The sequence below is a fragment of the Rutilus rutilus genome, assembly GCF_951802725.1.
Source record: "Rutilus rutilus genome assembly, chromosome: 11".
NCBI classification, from domain to species: Eukaryota; Metazoa; Chordata; class Actinopteri; order Cypriniformes; family Leuciscidae; genus Rutilus; species Rutilus rutilus.
In genome coordinates, this window is record NC_140216.1 from 30,869,151 (window position 1) to 30,891,001 (window position 21,851).

Sequence of the window (21,851 nt, forward strand, 5' to 3'; positions counted from 1 at the left end):
ACCCCTTTATCTAAACCTACAGACTGTAAAAAAATACAGTCTACATAACTCTACATAACCGCCGGACTCGCGCGTCCTCCATGTCTGTAGTTTTTTAACACTTTTCACTCGTGTTTGTAGTTCTAACCGAAACCTCGTCCAACGCGCGATGGGTTGTGGGCAATATTAGCCGTTAGAGTGTGCATCGATCTGCACTTCGGATTCTGACCGGAAATAGTAGACCATCCGGGTATCTTTGGAACACTCATTTCAACATACTACGATTTGGGATGTACTAATTCTATTTTCGAATACTATTTAGGACGGATAGTATGCGAACAATTGGGACGCACCAAGTAAAATCCAAATCCAAATAGTATAAGATGCATATTCATGAACTTTAATAAAACATAATACAGTGACATACAGCAGCAGCAACACAATAACAGTAAAAACCAATACTTTCCTTTAGGCATATACAATTGTGTTAGACAAAACGTTAGATTGAAATTACAAAAAGAGGAAGTTACAAATCACAAAAGCAACACAACAATTTTGGCCACAGATAGACACACCAATCTCTGCTACCACATTTTAAGAACATTTAAGTTTTATGTCAAGGTATCAAGTTCGATTCTGTATTCCAAAGCACAAATCACCTGCCTTAACCCATGACAATAAAACATTAGTCGTGTATCAATGCAAAGAGGTACATACAGTAGTATAAGCTGCATCAAAACATGCTTTTTCATAAATAATGGTCAAAGCAAGAAATCCATCCACCAACAGACTAATAAAGTGAATAATAAATCTCTAAAATAAGATGTGAGAATCCTCAGATTCGGTAAAAAAAAACTTTTGGCAAGGTAAACTTCACAGGTTTATAAGTAACCTCAATTCTAAAACAATGACATGATCCCTTTCCTGGACATGTACAGCTATTTACACAGAAAGGAAGAAGTCAAGGAAAAAGCAAAGGCAGAATGTGGCACATCTTTCGTGAATCTGCAAGGCTGCTGTACCTCACACTTTGCAAGCTTTAGAGATGTACTGTAAATATGCAAGAATTGTAAGCCAAAACCTGGGGTCTTAGGTATTTTTGTGGTCTTTACAAATTATTATAGTGACTTTTCTAGCATAATATATGGAAATAAGACAATTGTATTAGTGATCATACTGTAGATCCTCATAGAGAGCATTTATATCAACCATAATCTCACATCAACACCTAGATCCTTTTTGCATGTCTAAACTAATGGCCTGATGCTCAGCAAGACCGACTAAGAGAAAAGAAATCCAATGTAGCATTACTATCATTATGACATGGGTGCAAGAGGGGTCTAGGGTAACTGTGGTTTGCAATTCAGCCATGTCTATGGGTGCTAGAACAAGTCACTTTGTCTCAGAGCAGCGTAACCAATCAGGTTCATCGACCTTATCTCTGTTTTCATCCAGGTCTCTACCGAGGTGCAGTGAAGGCGCCCTGTGCGGCAGAAACGGTGGCATTGGTGGCTGCCTGGCGCACTGCCTGATTGGAAAGCACGCCGGTAGCAAACTCAGCCTGGGCCTTCTCAAAGCTCGCTTCAGTCTGCCTGTACATAGAGTGAACCTGATGGAAGAATATGCAAGAAATCTTCATTAAACAGATCAATAATTTTGCATTGGTCTCTTATGCTCACAAAGGCTGCATTTATTTTAATCAAAATTACAGTAAAAACAGTAATACTGCAGGATATGTTTTTTCTATTTTCATACATTTCAAAATGTAATTTATTCCTGTGAAGGCAAGCTGAAGTTTCAGCATCATTACTCCAGTCTTCAGTGTCACATGATCCTTCAGAAATCATTAAACACTATTTTTGTCATTAAACCCTGGGATAACTGTGGAAAAGCTGCCGAAGAGGAATAGACAGCTTCACCATAGGATGAATTTGAATATTTAGTATGGTTTTCAATTTACATTTAGGATTATATCCCTAATTTGACTGCCAATGGATGTGTAAAGGTCCATTTGCTGCTGTTAGTGGAGATGTGATTTACCCTCTTGAGCAAAATTATTCCCATGGCCGCCTGAGCGGTGAAGAGCACAGAACTGATCAGCATGATCGCACCCACTGCCTTGCCATTTTTGTTGCTGTTGTCACTAAGAGCGGCTAAACTCACGATCCACCCACTGAAACAAACGGGAGGGAAAGAGAGAAGTTTAAAGAGTAACAAGCCATCGGCCAAATTTAAGAATGGAGTAACACAATTAACTGAAGTAGGTTAGCAAATTTTGTTTTGAAATGTGGCTGTTTCGTCACGCTCACCTGAAGCCCCAGCCAGGGATACCGATAGCCATGATAACATAGAGCACCAGTTGGGCGAAGAAGACAAAGAAAAAGGCAAAGAAGTTGAAGGAACTGTCACTCCTGTTGAGAAAGAGAACAGAAGTGCACACAATGACTGATCCATGATGTTTGGATGAGACATCAATTTAAACGCTGAATCTGTGTTCGTACCTGAAGGCTTTGTACACAGGCCTGTACCAACAGACGAAGGAGCAGGGGGTGAAGAGGAGAAACCAAAGGATGGCAAAACCAAAGCCAACCGGTGCCGAAACATTACTGGGTTGGCCACAGAACATAGCCAAACAGGAGATGAGGTTAAAGAGCAAAGTGCATGCTGTGACTAAAAGAAGAGAAAGATAAATACAAAGTAAGTAAAGTAACACACTGGAGTAGCGGTTGACCAATATTCCTATACTAGGGATGACTAAAGAGCAACTGCTGGCATGTGATACATAACACTATTTAATGAATAGTTAAAAATTGTTGAAACTACAGGCATAGTTCAACCAAAAGTGAAAATTGTATCACCCATATGACTTCAGAAAACATAGAGATCTGGAACAGTATGAGGATATGTATGCATGTATTTATTTTTTTGTCTGTTTGCCATATCAGCATTATATTAATATTAATAATAAACTTTATTTACACAAAGCACCTTTAAAAATAGCTCCTTTTTTTGCATTAATTGCGTCTTTTTTTGTGTTGCATTAATGAATATAGCATTAAAGGCTATATTCATGGCAAAAGTAATGATACAATAACACAATATGCAATTAAACCTCACATTACAACAACAATTATATAAACATAGAAATTGTAAACATTTTCCCAGGGGGAAATTTTCTATGAATGAAATTCATCAATAAAACTGTAGCCCAGTAACATTACAAACAGTCAAATATGTTTCAAGTAAAAGGTTTCTTACAAAATCTCTTTACATGTTAAAGTCCCCCTTTATTCAATCATTTTATTCCTTAAAAATCATCCTTGATCACCAAAATGACGTTTTATCCATCTGTCATGCCTTAAAATAGCTTGAATGTAACTCAACACCCTGGCCTCATTTAGTATATGTGGTTCTATGAATATGCAAATTAGCCCCGCCCCCACTTACTCACACCAGTTCAGAGATCCACTCATAGATATCATATAAAGGCTAGATGTCTCATGCGCACTGCTGGCCAATGGAGGTCGACGTCCGCACGTGGCGGCCATCTTGCCACAGTGTACTCGCTCACTACTTCAATGGTGCATGTACTTTTAAATAACCATAACTTGCTCATTTTTCTACCGATTTCCAAACGGTTTGGTTTGTTATAAACGTCAGAGATGTAGTTATGACACTGCATACATACACTGCATACATATGAAAAATTATAACATACATGTTCAAGCATTCGGAATTATAGCCACGTTAATAACGTTTGTAAGAAACCAAACCGTTTGTAAATCCGTCAAGATTTCAGCGAGATAAGAGGATTTGTGTGCGTGCTGATCATTCACCTTAATGCACAGAGCACTGTGACAAGATGGCCGAACGATGATGCCGGAAGTGACTGCGCCATAAGACATCTAGCGTTTATTTATGATATCTATGGATCCACTCATTTGCGATCACACACAGGGCCGGTTGAGGCATAAGCGAACTAAGCGGCTGCTTGGGGCCCCCTCGCCACCAGGGGGCCCCCAATCGAGGTTTTTTTTTTTTTTTTTACATATTAATTAACTTAAATAAGTGACATAAATGAATGAATGGATGAATAATTCAAGACAAGAAAATTCTGATTTCATGATCAATATACCTGCCTACAACTGCTGCTGTGTCTGCCTCGCGTGCATAGACAATTCGTGCGCAAAGTCACGGTAATGTTAAGCCATGTCACAAAAATTTGATTTGATCAATGATTGATGATTGACATTTAAATCAATGATTTATCCTTTAAATTTAATGATATTCAGAACAGAACAAGAATAAAAAAAAAAACTATAAACAAGCCAAAACTAAATAATTTAAAGCGAAAGTGAAAGTAAGCGGCATTGGGCTCAGTATCTCTCTCATTAGAATCAAAATGTTTCAACATTCGCGATGGATTTGGATGGTAAATTATTCTTTATTATAGGCTTCTTTGTACTTCACTCACGTTCCAATATCGACAGAAAAAAATCATCCTCTTCACATGCGCAAAAATGTGCTTGGAAACATCATAGTTGAGCGGTGCTTACGCCGAATGGTACGAATTGTACTACTGACTATTTAAAGAGAGCAGTGTAATTTTTATATGTTAGGTTGACTAGTTTATTATAATATTTTATTACGGCTATAATGAACAGGCTGCGATGTCAAGATTGCAATGCTGGAATATGTTGTGTGTGTGTGTGTGTGTGTGTGTATGTATGTGTGTGTGTGTGTGAGGCGCGGGCGTGATCGAACAGTAAAAACATACTCCGTCATGTTCATACAAGACATCATTCAAACTGCAAAGTGTTGCAAAACGTTGGATAATTTGGGGGATATTTTGCAAATCATTTATTTAATATGTTTTGTGACAGTTTGTTTTCAGAAGTTTCAAGGAGTTAGTAAAAGAGTAAAGAAAAAGTTTAAACTTTTTTATTAAAGTATCTATTTTTTATATTTATTTTGAATTAATACATAACCTCAGGTGACTCTGCGTGGTGGGAGGGGGCCCCCAAATCAAATTCTGCTTAGGTCCCCCAAAAGGCTCGGGCCGGCACTGATCACACGTTAACGTGATTGGTGGTTACAAGGTAGTTTGTGACGTCAGAAACACCAGTGATTTCAAACCGCGCTTTTGAGACTGTCTTTGATTCACTGCAGTTATAAGGAGAAAATACTCAGCTAATGTGTACTAAAGAATATTTTAAAACAGAAAATGGCCAAATACCGGTCGAATTATCAGCCTGCCCAATATATCGGTCGATCACTACCTTGGGCACACACAATTTCAGTTTAACAGAAGAAAAAACAAAGGATAAATTCATAACTGAATTATTTACTAAGGGTGATGACCCAAACCAGAACCATCTGCACACTTCAAAAGACAAGACAAACTAAACCGAGCAAACTTACACATCCAGTAGTAGTACAAGGTGGTGACAGTGCGCTGAAACCTTTGGCTGATCTCCAGATTAATGTCTTGATAGAAACACGGTTTCACCGGGCAGAAGGAAGGCAACGGGGGCCAATTATTCAGACGAGCTGATGATGGAGAAGAACACAGAAAGAGATTCATTTCCCCATTCATCAATCACATCCGCTAGCTAGCATCACTCAATTAATGTCCTGTTCATTACTGCCGAGGTCTAAATCTCACTCCTTTGAAAATACCATCCATCAATCACTGTCATCTTTTTAACCGTTTCGTTTCTTGTCCCCTCCCCACTCATTCAGGTCTCACCCATCTCTGCACCTTCATCATAATAACCCTCATTAACAATTTCAGAAGTCAATCTAAATAATCCCTTCAGTTCTTAAAATACACTGGGTTTATGCCCATCCATCTGTCTTGGTGTTTTTACATTAAACACTTTTCCTATACTTATTCCTTCAGCTCTCTTCAGGATTCAAGAAAGGTGTAAATGCGGTGACTACCTGTAGTGAAAAAAGCAGTAATGAAATCAGAGTTTTAGTATTATTAAAATGCTTCGCTTTGCCTGTTCTGCTCATGCCTCTCATTCTTAAAAAAAAACACACACACTGATTGCTTGTCCCATTTTCGGCGTTGATTGTGGGTAAAAATCTGCAAAATTGTGAGAAATTGTTCATTTAAATGTGGATTTCAATATGGTAAAATATGCAAATGGAGCTGACTGTACTTCACTCTATTGGGTAGCTGAATTATTTGATTCAAAACTCTTTCATAATGCATCTAGATAAGTACATTTTCTGAAAAGAAACTGGTGGTTGCACCACTATGTTAGGATGTTGTGGATCGTTGTCAGGTCATTCTTATGTGGTTGCTTAGGTGTTATGATTCCTTTTTTAGCATTAATATTTTATTCAACAGGTTATCAATGGCCAAACTAATCGCAAATTGCCACCAAAATCTTTTATACGTGTGATGCCAGCAGCAAAACTGAAGAGTCGAGGGGAAGGGAGTAATTTCACTGTTGGTTCAAGATGTTTCATTTAAATTGAATTCATAAACTAAGATATTTTCCATTCATCCTTCACTCACAGGCTCCAGATCCAAGTGCATGGGCATCCAGCTCTCTCTCTCTTCTCTCCAGCTCCTTTGCTTTTCTTTCTAGTTCCTCCTGCTTCCTCAACAGATCTGCTGTGGTGGCATTTACTGCAGACTGAGAGAGAGAGAGCGAGAGAGAGAGAGAGAGAGAGAGATTAAGTTATGAAATGCATGTGTTTTCTGTCACTACCTGTGACAGAAATAAAAGCTGTTGAATGAAAGTATTCATTTCTTAAAAATTCTTTAAAATTTGGTTTATTATCTTGCTATTCCCACAAAATTCCCACTATAACAGTCGGCAGTCTTAAAATCATTCATGCAAATTAATTTAATCATATTATATGTTGTAAAAAAAGTCCAAATATGGAATTAAATAATTTAAAGATCAAATTACACAACCATTATGCAATATACAGCTCGATTGCTCAATAACCACTTTAGAATTTCATCATAGTAATAACAGATCTAGCTAGCTCTAACATAATGGAACTAAAATATTGCTTTATACGTGAAATAAGAAGCATACACTGGCTTAACGAGAGAGCAAACAAGTGTTGAAGGTGATGCAGTATGTATTTACTAGTAAATGTGATAAGATCTATCACAACGATGATCGTGCACTTTTAAATAATTACTTATTACAAATTATTTCGATTTTGAGATTGCATTTTAAGAATAATTTTCAAGCAACTTTTTCAATTAATGAGTTCTGCGGCAAACATAACTTGACGATGCTTGAACGTTTTGCTCTACAATGAAAACTGCACACATCCCAGACTTCTTATCTAGTTACTTATAAGAAAGATACGTAAAAAAATTAATAATTTTGGATATATGTGCTTAATTTACGTTGTAGAGCAAAATGTTCAAGTATCGTCACGTTATGTTTTCCACAGACCTTATTTTACTCGTAATTAAAAAATAAAAATAAAACATTATAAAAACCAATAGGAAAATCTCAAGGAAACAAGTGCCGAATTAGTCTTACGGGTTCTGACATCATCCCTGCACCACTCTATTATCATGATATAAAAATTTGATACCGTCACATTTCAAGCAATCATAGTAAATCCAATGTATGCACCTTTGTGACCAAATATGGCTAATTTAGTTGAAATTCTGTGTTGAGTAGCAAGTAACAGACTATTCTAAAAGGAACCGGCACCTGTGTTCCATTGGATCCATAATTCCTGGGCTCAGTGGGTGTGGTCCTGCTGGGAGGCGTTTGGGCAGGAGGTGCAGCAGGAGATGTGGCTTCATAGGGAGGTGGAGGCTTCATTACCCAAAACAAAAAATGCAGAACAATTAATATCAGCTTATTAAAAATCTAACGAATGATAATTAAGTCAAAAGGTTCTGACACTTGAGAATTTTCTCTTGCAGGTAACCGAAGTGGAAATGAAATGCTGTTTTTTAATCCATTGTACTCCCATCATGTACTGTATTAATAATTAAAGGCTATGTTAGCTATGTAGCACAGCCTGCTCACCACCTGTCAGGACGGACATATTTACCGCTGTTGTGTTGTTGTCAAATGGGTTGTAGAGGTCCAGCGTGGCATAGCCAGTGTTGCTGCTGTGCTGCGTCACTGATGGATCCTGCAAACACAGAAAAAACAAACCTTTCAATTCAATTAGAGAAGGTGGTAGATACTAGATAGTGATTCGATATTTGGCCAGATACCACAAAAATGTAACATTTTTAAAACAAGCTCGAAGTGGCCTAGGAACTGGCACTGTAAGCTCACAGTCTTGCACTGATATCACTTCACCTGCTAGGGAACTGACCTTCAAAACACAAAAAGACATGAAATCCTTCTGATAAACTGCAAGTAACCAATCAGCAATAACTTAGACTGCCATTTAATAATTATGACACACACAAGTTTCTCTTGATCTTAAAACCTTTTGACCTAAAGGACGTATGCTTAAATTTAGATACAAATATAAACTGTACCTATTCACAGACTAAACATTTATTATTTACATTTGCATTTGGGTAATTTCCTATTCATAAACGTTTGAAGGTCTTTATGGATCATTTTCATTTGCATATCGAGTCTCTCCAACGTATTGAAAACAAAGAATTTAAAGATACAATTTGATTTGCTAAAAAGTTTAAGTTACTTGGAAATGTAACTTTATATGCTGCCTTCTTTCCTTAAATACTGCTTATTGGTATTTTTTCTCTTCTTCTTTTCTATTTTCTCTTGTATTGTAAATTAAATCTTTTGAGTTGTTATCTTTTTGGATGTCTGCTTACAGCTGTCAATATTTTATGTTATGTCTGTCATGTCTATATATATATATATATATATATATAAAGTGGCATCGCCAACTACTGGCCTGGCAACATAATACAGCGTTTTAGTCATCATTGTCCTGTAAACGTACCCTTAATTTATCTAATACTTAAAGCAACAAGTTCCACACAACTAGCAGGTCAAAAAGACCAGAATGCAACGATACAAATCGTGGACCAGTGGAAGGATCAATCATACAATAACATAATCATGTAATCTAATATGATTGGTCTGATGACCGTTAACTCGTACGACAGCATCACAAGACGTACAGTACCCCACAAATAAAGGCCCCGAATGAGAACAAAAACACCATCAGTTTTTTCTAATGTACACTTCCAAAAACCTGAACAATATATTACCTGAAATGGATTATGATCATCGGCTGAATCAGGAAAAGTGGTGTATTTTGACATCCTGGTGCTGATTTGGCAAATTAAATCTGGTCAAGATGTAAAAAGAGGCTAAACTTCACCGTGATGACCAATTACAGACCAGAACAGTGTTGCGTAACGGATAGTTACAGGAAGAAGTAAATATAGTTTAGTAAACAGCTGATTATTATAACGCAATTTAACCAAAACAAATCACGGTTAACACTGACCAGCTAACGTTAACCAACAGACATTACAAAGAGACGTCAGGTGTCCGTTTCAAATCAATAACATATCTCGTCCTTCTTTGAAGTGGTTTATGGTCTTCTTCTTTGGTATTTTTATTTATTTACTTATTTTCTTTTGTTGGATTTTACGAGCGACACGATTTGTTTCAATTTCACTCTGGCATCACTGATGTATTAGCGCTAGTGTACAGGAAATGTGTCTATCACATGACAGGGGTGTTGCCAGGTTGCACAAGAGAAATAAGCCGTTCAATCTGAAAAACAAAGCAAAATAAGCGATCCCCGGAGAAGCAAACTGCTAAATAATGTATTTTTGAAAACCTCTTAAATAAAAAAAATAAAAAAAATAAAAAAGTTAATTAAAATATTTCACATAACTACTGGAAATAAACCAGTCGTTACGGCCCTTTTTATATTAAAAATAAATAAAAATCTGTAACAGTGGGTAAAGTCACTTATAATAAGCGGACATGGCAACACGGCAGAAGAGAGGCGAGGAAGTAGCTGCGTGACATGACGGCTAAAAGCCAATTGGCTTGTTCAACTTGAACCGGGGCTGTACAGACCGATCGGTTTATGACATCAAAGTACCGCGAGAGCGATTCAAAAGCATACGGAGCCGTCTGCTCTCTAATCACTCTCGCGGTACTTTGATGTCAGACACTGATCGGTCTGTGCAGCGCTGGCTCAAGTTGAACAAGCCTAATAAGAAAAGGTAATTATGTCACATGATGAGGGAGAATCTTTGGGGAAAATGCATGTCTGCGGAGTGTAGCAAAGGGGCGTGATTCGCTTAACAAAGTAAAATTCTATCTATCTATCTATCTATCTATCTATCTATCTATCTATCTATCTATCTATCTATCTATCTATCTATCTATCTATCTATTTACAATTTAAAATCTCATGTGTTTCTGGTTCCCGTTTCAACCGCTGGGCGTCACTGTTGATTCGAAAATTGAGTCAGCAACCTAATTTTCCCTCTGTAAAATATAAGTAGGGGCACCGGGGCAAGTTTGCTGATGGCTTGCTTTTCTCAAGTCATGTGAGTTCACATGAATGACAGGAGGGCAGAAAGTCAGTCATATGATACCTCAAACACAAACAACCTCAAACACTGCACGCGCATAGCACACACACACACGTTTGGTTCACTATCTTTATGGGAACTACCCATTGATGTAATGGTTTTTATACTGTACAAACTGTATATTCTGTCCCCTTACACTAACCCTAACCCTACCCGCCATCACAGAAAACTTTTTGCATTTTTACATTTTCAAAAACAATAATTCCGTATGATTTATAAGCGTGTTTCCGCATGGGGACCTCAAGTGACCTCATGAGTCAACGTGCATTTAGGTTGAAGTCCCCACCGGAATAGAAAAACAAGCACACACACACACACACACACACACAATCACCCTTTTTTGTGCTCTCTCACACAACTGTTTGTTTAATTCCATTTTCTTACATTTACATATTCACTTTTAAAAATGTTGGCCTTACTACATGACTGTTTCTGCTGCCGCTTATAGTATCTAAAGTGTTCCAAAAACAATGCAGCACTTTGACCAGGTGAAGGTGAAATTCACACATATTGAATGTAAACCAAACACTCCACCAATTGGCTTTGGGACCGCATGGCTCCTGGATCACATTATTTTTATGGTCTGGTCCTAGTACGCAAGCTTCCAGTAAAGTTCCAATGCAATACATTAATCAATGAGCTTGACAGAGCAATGGTAAACAGGAATGGGACCTTAAATGAACCATTCATGGAGAAACAATATGCTTTTTATCTTGGAGTTCAGAGGAAGGTTATACTAAAGTTACAAAGATTTGTCACTATTAATTCCCCAAACCATCATTCTTTAACAACCTAAATGGGTGTGTCCATGCTTCCTTTTGCTTTCCTTTGAAACCGCAACATTCCTCAGCCAATCAAGCGATGCATGGCCCCATGACATCACCGCCTGTGGAATGAGCTGACATGAAGCCTGTACTGGTGAGTTGCCAAGGCAACCAGCAGGGATGGAAGGAGTTTCAGTGGACCGTGTGGGCTTGTGGGGTTTTGCCACTGATTCCCAGCAGTATGGTGTCAATTAAAGAAGGGTAGAAATCATGATCTGGGACTAATTTAGTGCATACCACCACAATGGGCTTAAACCGCACAAGGCCAGAGTTAAATACACGGCGAAGACTTGACGACCTTGTTCTAGAGTGCTTGTAAAATGAATCTGGTTAACGAGGTGCGCAGTGGACGTGCCAGGAGTTGCAGCGGATGTGGATCCGTGTCTGAAAGCATTTTGGCATTCTCTTGAAATTTTTAAACTGAGTCAAGAACTCCAGACAGACACATGGAACCAATTAGCCTGACGTCGTCATACTCAGATTCTAGTCAGAATATGAGTCTGATACTGCTCCATTGGGCTGTGATTATGGGGCGTGTTTCAGCCGAACCAGGAAAGAAAATGCCTCTGCACTCAATTGGATAGACCTTCAACCAATCAGAGCAATGGAGAAACCACAATGACCACAGGGTTTTCATTGCACCCCATCTTCTTAGCGACCATCGGGGCCAGCTGATAAATTAAACTTTTGCCGAATCCCATAGGAAGGACGACAAAATGCCTTGATCGCGGTTCTCTGTTCCTCTTTTAAAATTAATGCGCTGTCGATTAATTCTATAACAGATGCGATGGCGGCATCTTTGTTGTAAACAATTCAACCCAAGCGCTCTTTGGTGACGTGGATAATTACGTTACTGTTGATCATCAATCCTTCATCGTATAAAGCCCGCCCTAACAATTTGATTGGTCTGAACAGCTCTGGTTCGAGCATAGTTGCTCCACAACGGATCAAGTCCAGACCGAACTTCCCGACTTCAAATGTTGTGGGCGGGGCTAAGTTCGGCTGGCATCCAGGCTAGGAACCAATAGAAGTTAATACTGAATTCTGAAGAAAATGTTATCTGTCGCTTGTGCAAAATTTGCTGCCACAATGATAGGGTGCTGTGGGTGGTCGCTAGGGCTGTGCCGGTAAACTTGACAACCGCACCACCGCGGTTGTAAAGCGCCACCGCGGTGGCTGAGTAGTAGGCCTACCGGCGGTGGTTCGTCTAAAAAAAAATTTGTATATGAATGCTGTTTTACATTAATATTATGACACACAAAGCTTTGTTTACAAAATAAATAATAGGTTAGCAATTAAATGTTATATCGCAGCCATGGAAAAGTTTGAATTCATGACGAATGAGAGAGTTGTAGCCTACGTGAGCCCATAAACTTAAGCTTTGTCGGCTTTGAATTCTGGTTTGCAATCTGGTCACCCGATTATTAGCGAATTTAAAAATATTCCATTAGTTATTCCTTATAGAAAGCTTGAATTATCGACTTTTAAACAAAACAATTCAAAACGAAAATAAACCGACTAGAATTATGCTTATGTATTCCGAATGAAGTGTGCATTTCTCTCTAGGCGCGTTCACTGCGAAGAGTGAGCATCGTCAACTTCATCTTTGCAGCCTGACACTGACACACACACACACACACACACACACACACACACACACACACACACACACACACACAAAAACACTTTATTAATAAACAATTCAAATGTCTCCTTGCTATATTTGACACGTTAATAATCATTACTTTTGCCGGTTCTTTGTGACAGCTGTTATGTGCAGCGTCACCCTCCGGTTACATGAACGTGTCACTACTGCATCAGCACCAGAACATGGAGATTTTATTTTAGAGAATGATCGCACAACAGACATTAGAACATTAGATATTCTATAATTAAATCAACTAATCGAATATTCAAAAATCGTGACTCATCCCTGCATGGAATCTCTTTTTTCTTTTCCCATCTCTTCACTCGCGTCTCACCCAAAGACCCGTTATAAACGTTTCTTCCTTTGTTCGCTTTTAGGTCTATTATTTTCGTATTCTTTACTGTGTTAAAGTAGAAAAAACGCTGTAGGACAGATAGCCTACATTTTTACTTGTAAGTCAAATTCTTTTTAACACAGTTTGTGCTTGTTAGACATATGATAATTGGTAAGGCGCGTCAAGTTCATTTTGTAAAGCGCGTTTCACACGCGGGGGTGATTTTAGTTTGGCTTTCTCTGGCAGCGAGCCTAAATGCCTTGCCCTTGTAGAAGATAAAATTCGCTCTTCATACCTTTTACAAGTAGAAAACATGAAGATATCAGAAAAGAGATCGATGGTCTCTTTCCTGTTCGTGTCCCACATCCCTCTCAAAGCGCAGAGCGGTATAGGCTATATCACGCGCCTTTGTGTGGAAATATTAAACGAAAGTTTTTTTTTTTTTTTAAATAGATTCAACTTTAGGCCTATTATATTATGTAAGTTACCAGTAATTACTTATATTTATTTCAATGCTTTACATGCTTTAGTGTGTTGTTTCTTTTGTTTTTGTTTTTGTTTTATTTATTTATTTCAAATAACCCCCCAACCACCGCAACACCGCCGGTATTTGGGTCCATTACTACCGCGGTGGTAAAAAACTGCCACCGTCACAGCCCTAGTGGTCGCTAGGGTGTTGATAGGTGGTTGTGAGGGTGTTCTGGGTGGTAGCAAGGGCATTGCTAGGTGGTTACTAGGGAGTTCTGGGTGGTTGCTAAGGGTATTGTTTTGGGGTTTCTGAAAGGTTGCTATGGCATTGCTAGGTGGCTACTGAGAGTTATGGGTGGTCGCTAGGGAATTGCTAGGTGGTTGGATGTTCTGGGTGGTTGCTACAGCATTGCTAGCCAGTTGCTAGATCATCGCTAGATGGTTATTATGAGGTTTTGGGTGGTAGTTAGGGATTCAATGTGTTTCATTGCTTGCTGGTTGTTATGGCATTCTGTGTAGTTTCTAGGCATTGCTAGGTGGCTGCTAGGAGATTCTTTTGAGGTCTCTGATGGGTTGCTAGAGCACTGCTAGTTGGTTCTTATGGTGTTCTGGGTTGTTGCTAGTGTATTGTTAGGTGGTTTTGGTTTGTGGGTTGTAACTTGTTAGGTGGTCGCTGGGTTGTTGCTAGTGTATTGTTAGGTGGTTGCTGGGTTAGTGTATTGTTAAGTGGTTGCTGGGTTGTTGGTAGTGTATTGTTAGGTGGTTGCTGGGTTAGTGTATTGTTAGTTGGTTGCTGGGTTAGTGTATTGTTAGGTGGTCGCTGGGTTGTTGCTAGTGTATTTTTAGGTGGTTGCTGGGTTAGTGAATTGTTAGGTGGTTGCTGGGTTGTTGCTTGTTGGATGTGAAGTGGGTGGATTCTGGATTCTACTGCAGGCTTCAATGTATATCTAATGAGTGATTATAATCAAGGCATTAATCAATTTTTTTCCTTCTAAATATCAAATGAGTTGAATGACTTCTCTAGGCTTGTGAGATTTTACTTTGTTATAGAAGTTACCAGTGTGATTACTGAAATGTTCTTTTTTTAAGGTATTCTCTAATGTCTGTATTTGATATCTGAAAGCAGTAACAGCGCTTGCTCATTTGGCCCTGGCTTCGAGAAATGAAATATGGACTTGTTTTGTGTTTGAGAAATGTCTTCAACATGTATCAATACTTACATCTGTTTTTCTAGGGTACCCTGACGACTATAAGTCACAGGGGTCATTGAAGTCTATAGTTTAAGGGACCATTTCTCAATTAAAGCCTTACTTTCCAGTTAGATTAAAGTGTCATCTCCTTGAGAGAAAGAACGTATTATCTTGAATTAACGTATTATGTTTTGAGAGGACTCTCCTGTTTATAGTTAGAGCTTGGCCAAATCCAACCTTGGCAAAGCTGTGTGTCGATGTGTGTGTTAGTCTTTTTAGTTACAGGTTAAGGAACCACTGCATTATTAAAGATTGACTGACTTCTTGTTCTGGACATGTTGGCGCCCAGCAACCCAAATCTGCGACCTGGAAGGTCACGACGTGCCTAACTACAGGGTCCGAGTGTCAGCCGCATAATCGATGGAGATATGCCTCAGTCTATCTGTATATGTGTGGATATACAGATTAGCCAACTTAGAAACTGCAACCTGAAGCAAGGGCGTAGCTTAGACCTTGGTGAAGGGTATGTAACTGTAAGCGGGGCGGCCTACAAACTCCATGTGAGTCTTGAAGCTGACTTCTGCTGATGAAACTGCAAACTAACTTCAGTAAAACTTTTCTTCAATTTATTATAATTCTGACTCCGGGTCTTCATTCATCATATCTGGTTCTGGGTCTTTGACTGTAAATCCCCTTACAGGTGGTTGCTAGGTTGGTGCTAGTGTATTGTTAGGTGGTTGCTGGGTTAGTGTATTGTTAGGTGGTTGCTGGGTAATTGCTATATGGTTGTTATGGTTGCTGGGTTGTTACTAGTGTATTGTTTGGTGGTTGCTGGGTGATTATGGTTGTTAGGTGGTTTCTGGGTTGTCACTATTGTTCGTTGTTAGATGGTTGCTGGGTTGTTGCTAGTGTATTGTTAGTTGCTGGGCCATTGCTATATGGTTGTTGGGTGGTTGCTGGGTTGTTGCTACTAGTGTATTGTTAGGTGGTTGCTGGGTTGTTGCTAGTGTATTGTTGGGTGATTGTTGGGTTGTTGCTAGTGTATTATTAGGTGGTTGCTGGGCCATTTCTATATGGCTGTTAGGTTGTTGCTAGTGTATTGTTAGGTGGTTGCTGGGCCATTTCTATATGGCTGTTAGGTTGTTGCTAGTGTATTGTTGGGTGATTGTTGGGTTGTTGCTAGTGTATTATTAGGTGGTTGCTGGGCCATTTCTATATGGCTGTTAGGTTGTTGCTAGTGTATTATTAGGTGGTTGCTGGGCCATTTCTATATGGCTGTTAGGTTGTTGCTAGTGTATTGTTAGGTGGTTGCAGGGTTGTTGCTAGTGTATTTTTAAGTGGTTGCTGGGCTAATTCTATATGGCTGTTAGGTGGTTGTTGGGTTGTTGCAAGTGTATTGTTAGGTGGTTGCAGGGTTGTTGCTAGTGTATTTTTAAGTGGTTGCTGGGCCATTGCTATATGGTTGTTAGGTGGTTGCTGGGGTTGTTGTTATATTGTTGTAGGGTGGTTGATAGTGTATTGTTAGACGGTTGCTGGGCCATAATTGTTGTTAGGTGGATGCTGGGTTGTTCCAAGTATATTGTTAGGTTGTTGCTGGGCCATTGCTATATGGTTGTTAGGGGGTTCTAGGTTGTTGCAAGGCCTAGGTGGTTGTTGGGATTTTCTGAGTGGTTGCTACTGTAGGCCATTTTTAGATGGTTGTTAGGGAGTTCTGGGTGGTTGCTAGATGGTTGTTGGGTGGTTGCTGGAGTTCTAGGTGGTTGCTAGGCCCTTTGCTAGGTAGTTGTTAGGGTGTTTTGGATGGTTGCTAGAGGGTTCTAATTTTGGTTTCTATGTGGTAAGTATAAAAACTAATAGATCCACCATTACTAGTTTTCATTTGTACCACCTGGCAAATTCCACAATTTTTTTTATTTTTTTAAGAAGAGCTTATCAACTTTTTCAACCTCTTCCAGAAAGTGTGTAAACTTAATGGCAACCTCTGCACACTGCAGCATACATAAACTTAGTGGGTTATATGAGCTTAAAACTCTTAACAGGACCACTGAGAATCGTAGAACACACATACTCAACACAGCATACTGAAATTATGTGTAATCTTGAATAAGTCCACTGTGAGCTCTGTTGTCTGGGAACCTGGAAAATCCATCATTGGCAGCCGACTGGAAAAACACAGCAGTCTTGAACTGTTGAATAAATGTGTCTGTGGCAGAATGGAATAAAGAGTTTAAAGTACATCCGCAACTTTTTGCATCATTTATTCATACTTTTTTATTTTATTAAACTTCCAGATGCATGTGCCCTAGATTTAGAATAAAGCAACAGTCTGGATCATGGATCTGGCTGCAGAAAGACACAAAAAAAGAGAGGAATGAGAGCCATTCTCACTGACCTCATGCAGTAACTAGCTGCAGATGGGAGAGAGAGCAGAGGGAATATAACCTTCAAAATATGAAATCATTTTTCTTTTCTAACGTTTACTCACTCTTTCCGTACCTCTCCCTCATTCCCCCTTTACTCTTTGCCAGGAAATAATTCAACAATTGATGTACACTCGTGAAATACAAATTTATAGTGTTGTTCAAACCAGCGAGTGGTTGGATCAGGAGACAGAAAGCAAGAACAGACACAAAGGACACTTTGAAGAGAAGGAATGAGGCAGAAAATAAGTGGAAAAGTGCAAACAAGGTCAGTGTCAAAGAGATTTATATATCCAGGCAAGATGATAACAGTGAAGTAGTCATGGGATTTTTGGGGGTTTGTATAAAGGTTTATTGCCAAAAACAGTTCTGATTGATAAGCCACATTGTGGCATATACATGAAACTGCAACATAAAATGCACAAACAACAACAATAAATACACTTTTCAGATAATGCATCAAAAAGAACAATGCAAACTCACGACTATCTTTATACAAGTACCGCCTCTCACCCTTCAAACACCTCTCCTTCTCTGATACACAAACTTAGCACATGTGAAACATATAAAAAGTGGAAGTAACAGGCTATTTGTACAATGATAAACTAGTATTTAGCACACTGTGGACATAGTTGAGATGGAATGAACTGAGGTCTAAGTATCCTTCAGTCTCGTTCATACACACGGGTGCAGACGACATCTCCGGCTCTCATGGTCTGGAAAATAAACATCAGAAACCACCAGCAACTGTTTAAACAATTTAAGATTCATATCCGATGGGCTTAAACATATTAACACATGTTAAATGTTCACATATCGAATCAGATCTTGTTCTCTGAATGAATTCAAAGCATTGAGGGGCTCTATGTGAACATCTGAACATCTACTCATCATCAATATAATGAGAATGAATGAACAACATCTATCACTGTAAGGTGTTGAGCATTTTAAGATGCTCATTAGCATGACTGCTGGTTGTGGTCTATATTATATGCTACTGGCATAATTTAATATATTCAAATAGCCTAAGTGGTGTACTTACGAGAATCATCTGGCCATCATTGGTCAGTTCACGTGTCCATGATGTTTCAGGCCCCTCCCCCTTCTGCAGTGTCTGCTCACACGTGATTTTACTGTCTGTTTCCCATTTGGGAAAACTCTTAAGGGGAAATTGAAATAGTTAGAAAACAACAAAGAGCTGGGATATTAATTTATAATGTCTTTATAGTCACATTAAAGGATTGTTTGCTGAAAACATGCATCAAAGTTTTTGTGTGTATAGATAAAAGTGAATTTTCACCATCAAATAAAGTTAATATATATTAATATTTAGTGTTATTTAGTGAGTTTAGTGTTATAAAATATAAATAATAATATAGTTTATAATATTTATTGATACTGTTTTCTAATAGTAAACTTTATATATGATAATAAATATTATAATACATTTCTGTCTTATGTAACATGAGCAATTGGAATGATGGATTGATAGAGAGATGATGGATGGGTGGTATTACTGTGCATGGGCGTCCATCCACCGTAGCCTCGTTGAAGGACTCGCCCACCGTGAAGGACACATGAGTGGTCCGCACGCTAGTGGAAGTCTGAATGGAGAGGCTTTCCCCTTGCTGTGTAATCTCAACAGCTGGTTTGGAGGCCGCTGCAACTGCAATCTTCCTCAGAAAGACATTTACGCCTGTAGAACACACCCACAAATGTGCTAAGAAATTAAAAGACCATTTATCAGAAATCAAAGCCATTTTTCCAACGCCCAATTTCCTGTGTTTAATGAGCATGTCCAATTTCCACGGGAATGTTTTACGATTTAAACAGCGGTTGCATATTTATGCAATTAAAATTTGGTGCCCCAGTCTTAATGTTTACACCAAGGAAATATATCTCTTTTTAAATATTGAGTCACGACAGTGAATTCATTATATTTCCTTTAGGGGCAACAGCATACTTAGTCTGTTTGAACTTCCTCTGGCGTGAATAATTGGGGTCGAGGGACGGTGTGTCTGCAGAGCCGAACGGCTGGCCGAGGGGCCCCGTGTCAGGGTTTGTGAGGCTAATCACAATCCCATGAGGAAGTGAAGCATAACATTGCTCCATGCAGATCTCCATTGATTGTGCTTATGGTCAAACTGAGTCTCAGTATATATAATTTTTTTTTTTTTTGGTAACACTTTATTTTGATGGTCCACTTTAAACGTTCTACACATTCTACTAGCTATAAGTAACTTTGCAACTTATCTGATAACACTTCATTTTGATGGTCCCCAACATACATTTTACTGACTATAAGTAACTTTGCAAGTAGGCTACATGTCAGCTTATTCTACTAATCTGAACCCTAACACCTAACAGTCTACTACAGTCTACCAATACACTAATGAGGGTTAGTTGACATGTAGTTTCAAACTTATAGAATTTCTAAAGTGGACCATCGAAATAGCTTTTTTGGTTCGATTTATAGCAAACAACAAAATTATAACAAAATGGCTAATTTTATACTGTAATTTTTTCTTTAAAGTAATACGTTTTTTTTTTTTTTTTTAGTAAGTAATAATAACAAATATATACCTCTTATCCCAGCAACTTTTCTGACTTTTAATGAGGCTTTTTTTCTTTCTTTTACAAGGCAGAAACAACAACATAGATTTTACTTTTAAGCCTCACAACGTTTATCAAATAAAATAAAAAAAAACCCGGCACGAATACAAAGATCAAATGTGTTTTAAACTTTAAAACTTTGAATGATTTCTCCTTTTAATAATCTCAGACATATTATTTTTAACAATGATGAATCTTTAAAAACTCACCGAGAGCTTTCAATAGCTCCTCGAAGTTTTCTGAACTTTTCATTTTCCAGGATCCAGAAAAGTCAGCAAACGTTCTCTCCACGTTTGATTCCATGTTTCTTCTTATCGTTTCTTTCAAACAGTTGTTTTGGACGGCTCTTCTCCTCTCATCTGCCGGCGTTCCTCTCTCTGATCAGCCTGTAAATGTGCGCTGAGTTCTCGACCAATCCGGAGCGTTTGCGCCTGTCGCGGCGTTTCATTGGGCGGCCGCTGCTCGCGCACAGCGTGCTTCCAGTAAAGATCCAACTAGACCCCTATTTGCCCCACCATTTCCCTTGAGCGATCGGGTCATACTGCTAATTCCTTCAATTACATCCTAATACGTGTTATTTGTCATTAGCAGGCGCTTTTATCCAAAGCAACTCACAGCATGCTTACTACAAGACCAGCCTCTTCCTTTCTATGTCATGGATCATTCACATCTCCTCTAAATTTCGAGTTCTGCAGTAACTTGTTTTAAATAATATTTTATATTTAATTGAACTTTTGTAACATTTAGCTCTCACCTACTGAATTAGAAGGCATTCCATTATGTTTAGGAGTTTTTGTCAAACAAGGAATTGAAATGGCGTAAAATACATGGAAACCCCCATATTCAGATCTCTTTCCCTCATATAAACATGCCAACAAAGACATCTCATGCTGAGCTTTGTTAGTATTCAAACCACAACAGTCAGCCATTGTCAGTCAATCATATCACAGCTTCAAATCTGGGCTCTCTTCTGTTCTGTCTCTCGCTGAGCGCTTCTGTAGACTCCTCTGTGTCTGTGGCCTAACAAGACTCTGGCTTTGAATTTGCATTTTGACTTCTTTTAAAGATTTGAGGGACTTTGTATTCCCAAATTAATTTCAATAACCCACTACTTGTTGAGACTATAACAATATTCATTCAAATAATAGTATATTAGTAAATTATAAAGTATCCTTTCTGTTTGATTTCATTAAATTTGCCCTATGAGGCGAATTCGTAGCCTATAAGAAAGCATGCGATTCTGTGACAAGCATTAAAATGAATGAATGTTATAAAGTTCTTCTGTTGACTATTGCCTGGCTTCACAGACAAGGCTTTAAAGCCTAGTCCCAGACTAAAATGCCTGTTTAAGCTGTTTTAACTCAAAGCAACCTGCATTGACATATCTTAAAATACGTCAGTGCCATTGTTTTGTCTCAAGATGCACACAGTAATGTTTTTTTCTAGGGCACGTGTATAAAAGCTACTTATCCAGGCCTAATCCTAGCTTAATCTAAACCCTGTCTGTGAAACCAGGTCTATATCTAGTAATCTGGAAGTAAAAAGCATCATCTTAAAATGCTTTATGCTAACTGAAGACAAAATAGTTTTTTAATCATTCTACAAGGCCATGTTACAGGCCCTGATTTCTGATTATTTCAATCAGAACTTTATTATTATTGTATCAATATCCACATGAATTTTGCCAACGGCTCAGTATGACCTTAATAAATGATGAAGCATCATCATTAGTTTTCTTTAATCAGTACCATTCACTCTCTCTTTCTCTCGCTTTGCTCTAATCTGCTTCACTTCATTTCGTTTTGTTCCTTTTGTACGCCTCTCCA

The 21,851-nt window shown here is 38.5% G+C and overlaps 2 protein-coding genes across 3 annotated transcripts; both read right to left on the reverse strand.

The window, feature by feature from the left end:
- Nucleotides 1–358: 358 nt before the first annotated feature.
- Nucleotides 359–9,643, reverse strand: scamp3 (secretory carrier membrane protein 3). Of its 2 annotated transcripts, XM_084423310.1 has the most exons (10): nt 9,421–9,643; nt 9,179–9,258; nt 8,029–8,112; nt 7,680–7,787; nt 6,509–6,629; nt 5,401–5,529; nt 2,481–2,649; nt 2,289–2,390; nt 2,020–2,152; nt 359–1,588 (listed from the first exon to the last, which is right to left on the reverse strand). In XM_084423310.1, the coding sequence occupies exons 2-10, from the start codon at nt 9,230–9,232 to the stop codon at nt 1,439–1,441; spliced, it is 1,050 nt and encodes a 349-aa protein (XP_084279436.1). In that variant the 5' UTR covers nt 9,233–9,258; nt 9,421–9,643; the 3' UTR covers nt 359–1,438. The 2 variants fall into 2 exon arrangements, with proteins under 2 accessions (XP_084279436.1, XP_084279435.1); XM_084423309.1 differs by having other exon boundaries at nt 9,179–9,643.
- An 8,041-nt stretch (nt 9,644–17,684) lies between these two features.
- crabp2b (cellular retinoic acid binding protein 2, b) lies at nt 17,685–20,598 on the reverse strand. Its single transcript, XM_084424781.1, has 4 exons — nt 20,235–20,598; nt 18,930–19,108; nt 18,455–18,571; nt 17,685–18,128 (listed from the first exon to the last, which is right to left on the reverse strand). Exons 1-4 carry the CDS (start codon nt 20,326–20,328, stop codon nt 18,078–18,080), a joined length of 441 nt encoding a protein of 146 aa, XP_084280907.1. The 5' UTR covers nt 20,329–20,598; the 3' UTR covers nt 17,685–18,077.
- Nucleotides 20,599–21,851: the final 1,253 nt, after the last annotated feature.

Bases quoted from the DNA above. Each gene is read 5' to 3' on its own strand.
- scamp3 (XM_084423310.1), bottom strand. From the start codon at position 9,232: ATGTCAAAATACACCACTTTTCCTGATTCAGCCGATGATCATAATCCA. The intron at 7,788-8,028 runs GTAAATATGTCC...TGGGTAATGAAG, and splicing joins TTGACAACAACACAACAGCG to CCTCCACCTCCCTATGAAGC. The intron at 6,630-7,679 runs GTGCCGGTTCCT...TCTCTCTCTCAG, and splicing joins ATGGATCCAATGGAACACAG to TCTGCAGTAAATGCCACCAC.
- crabp2b (XM_084424781.1), bottom strand. From the start codon at position 20,328: ATGGAATCAAACGTGGAGAGAACGTTTGCTGACTTTTCTGGATCCTGG. The intron at 19,109-20,234 runs GTGAGTTTTTAA...TGTGTTCTACAG, and splicing joins GGAGCTATTGAAAGCTCTCG to GCGTAAATGTCTTTCTGAGG. The intron at 18,572-18,929 runs GTAATACCACCC...TTTCCCCTTAAG, and splicing joins TGGATGGACGCCCATGCACA to AGTTTTCCCAAATGGGAAAC.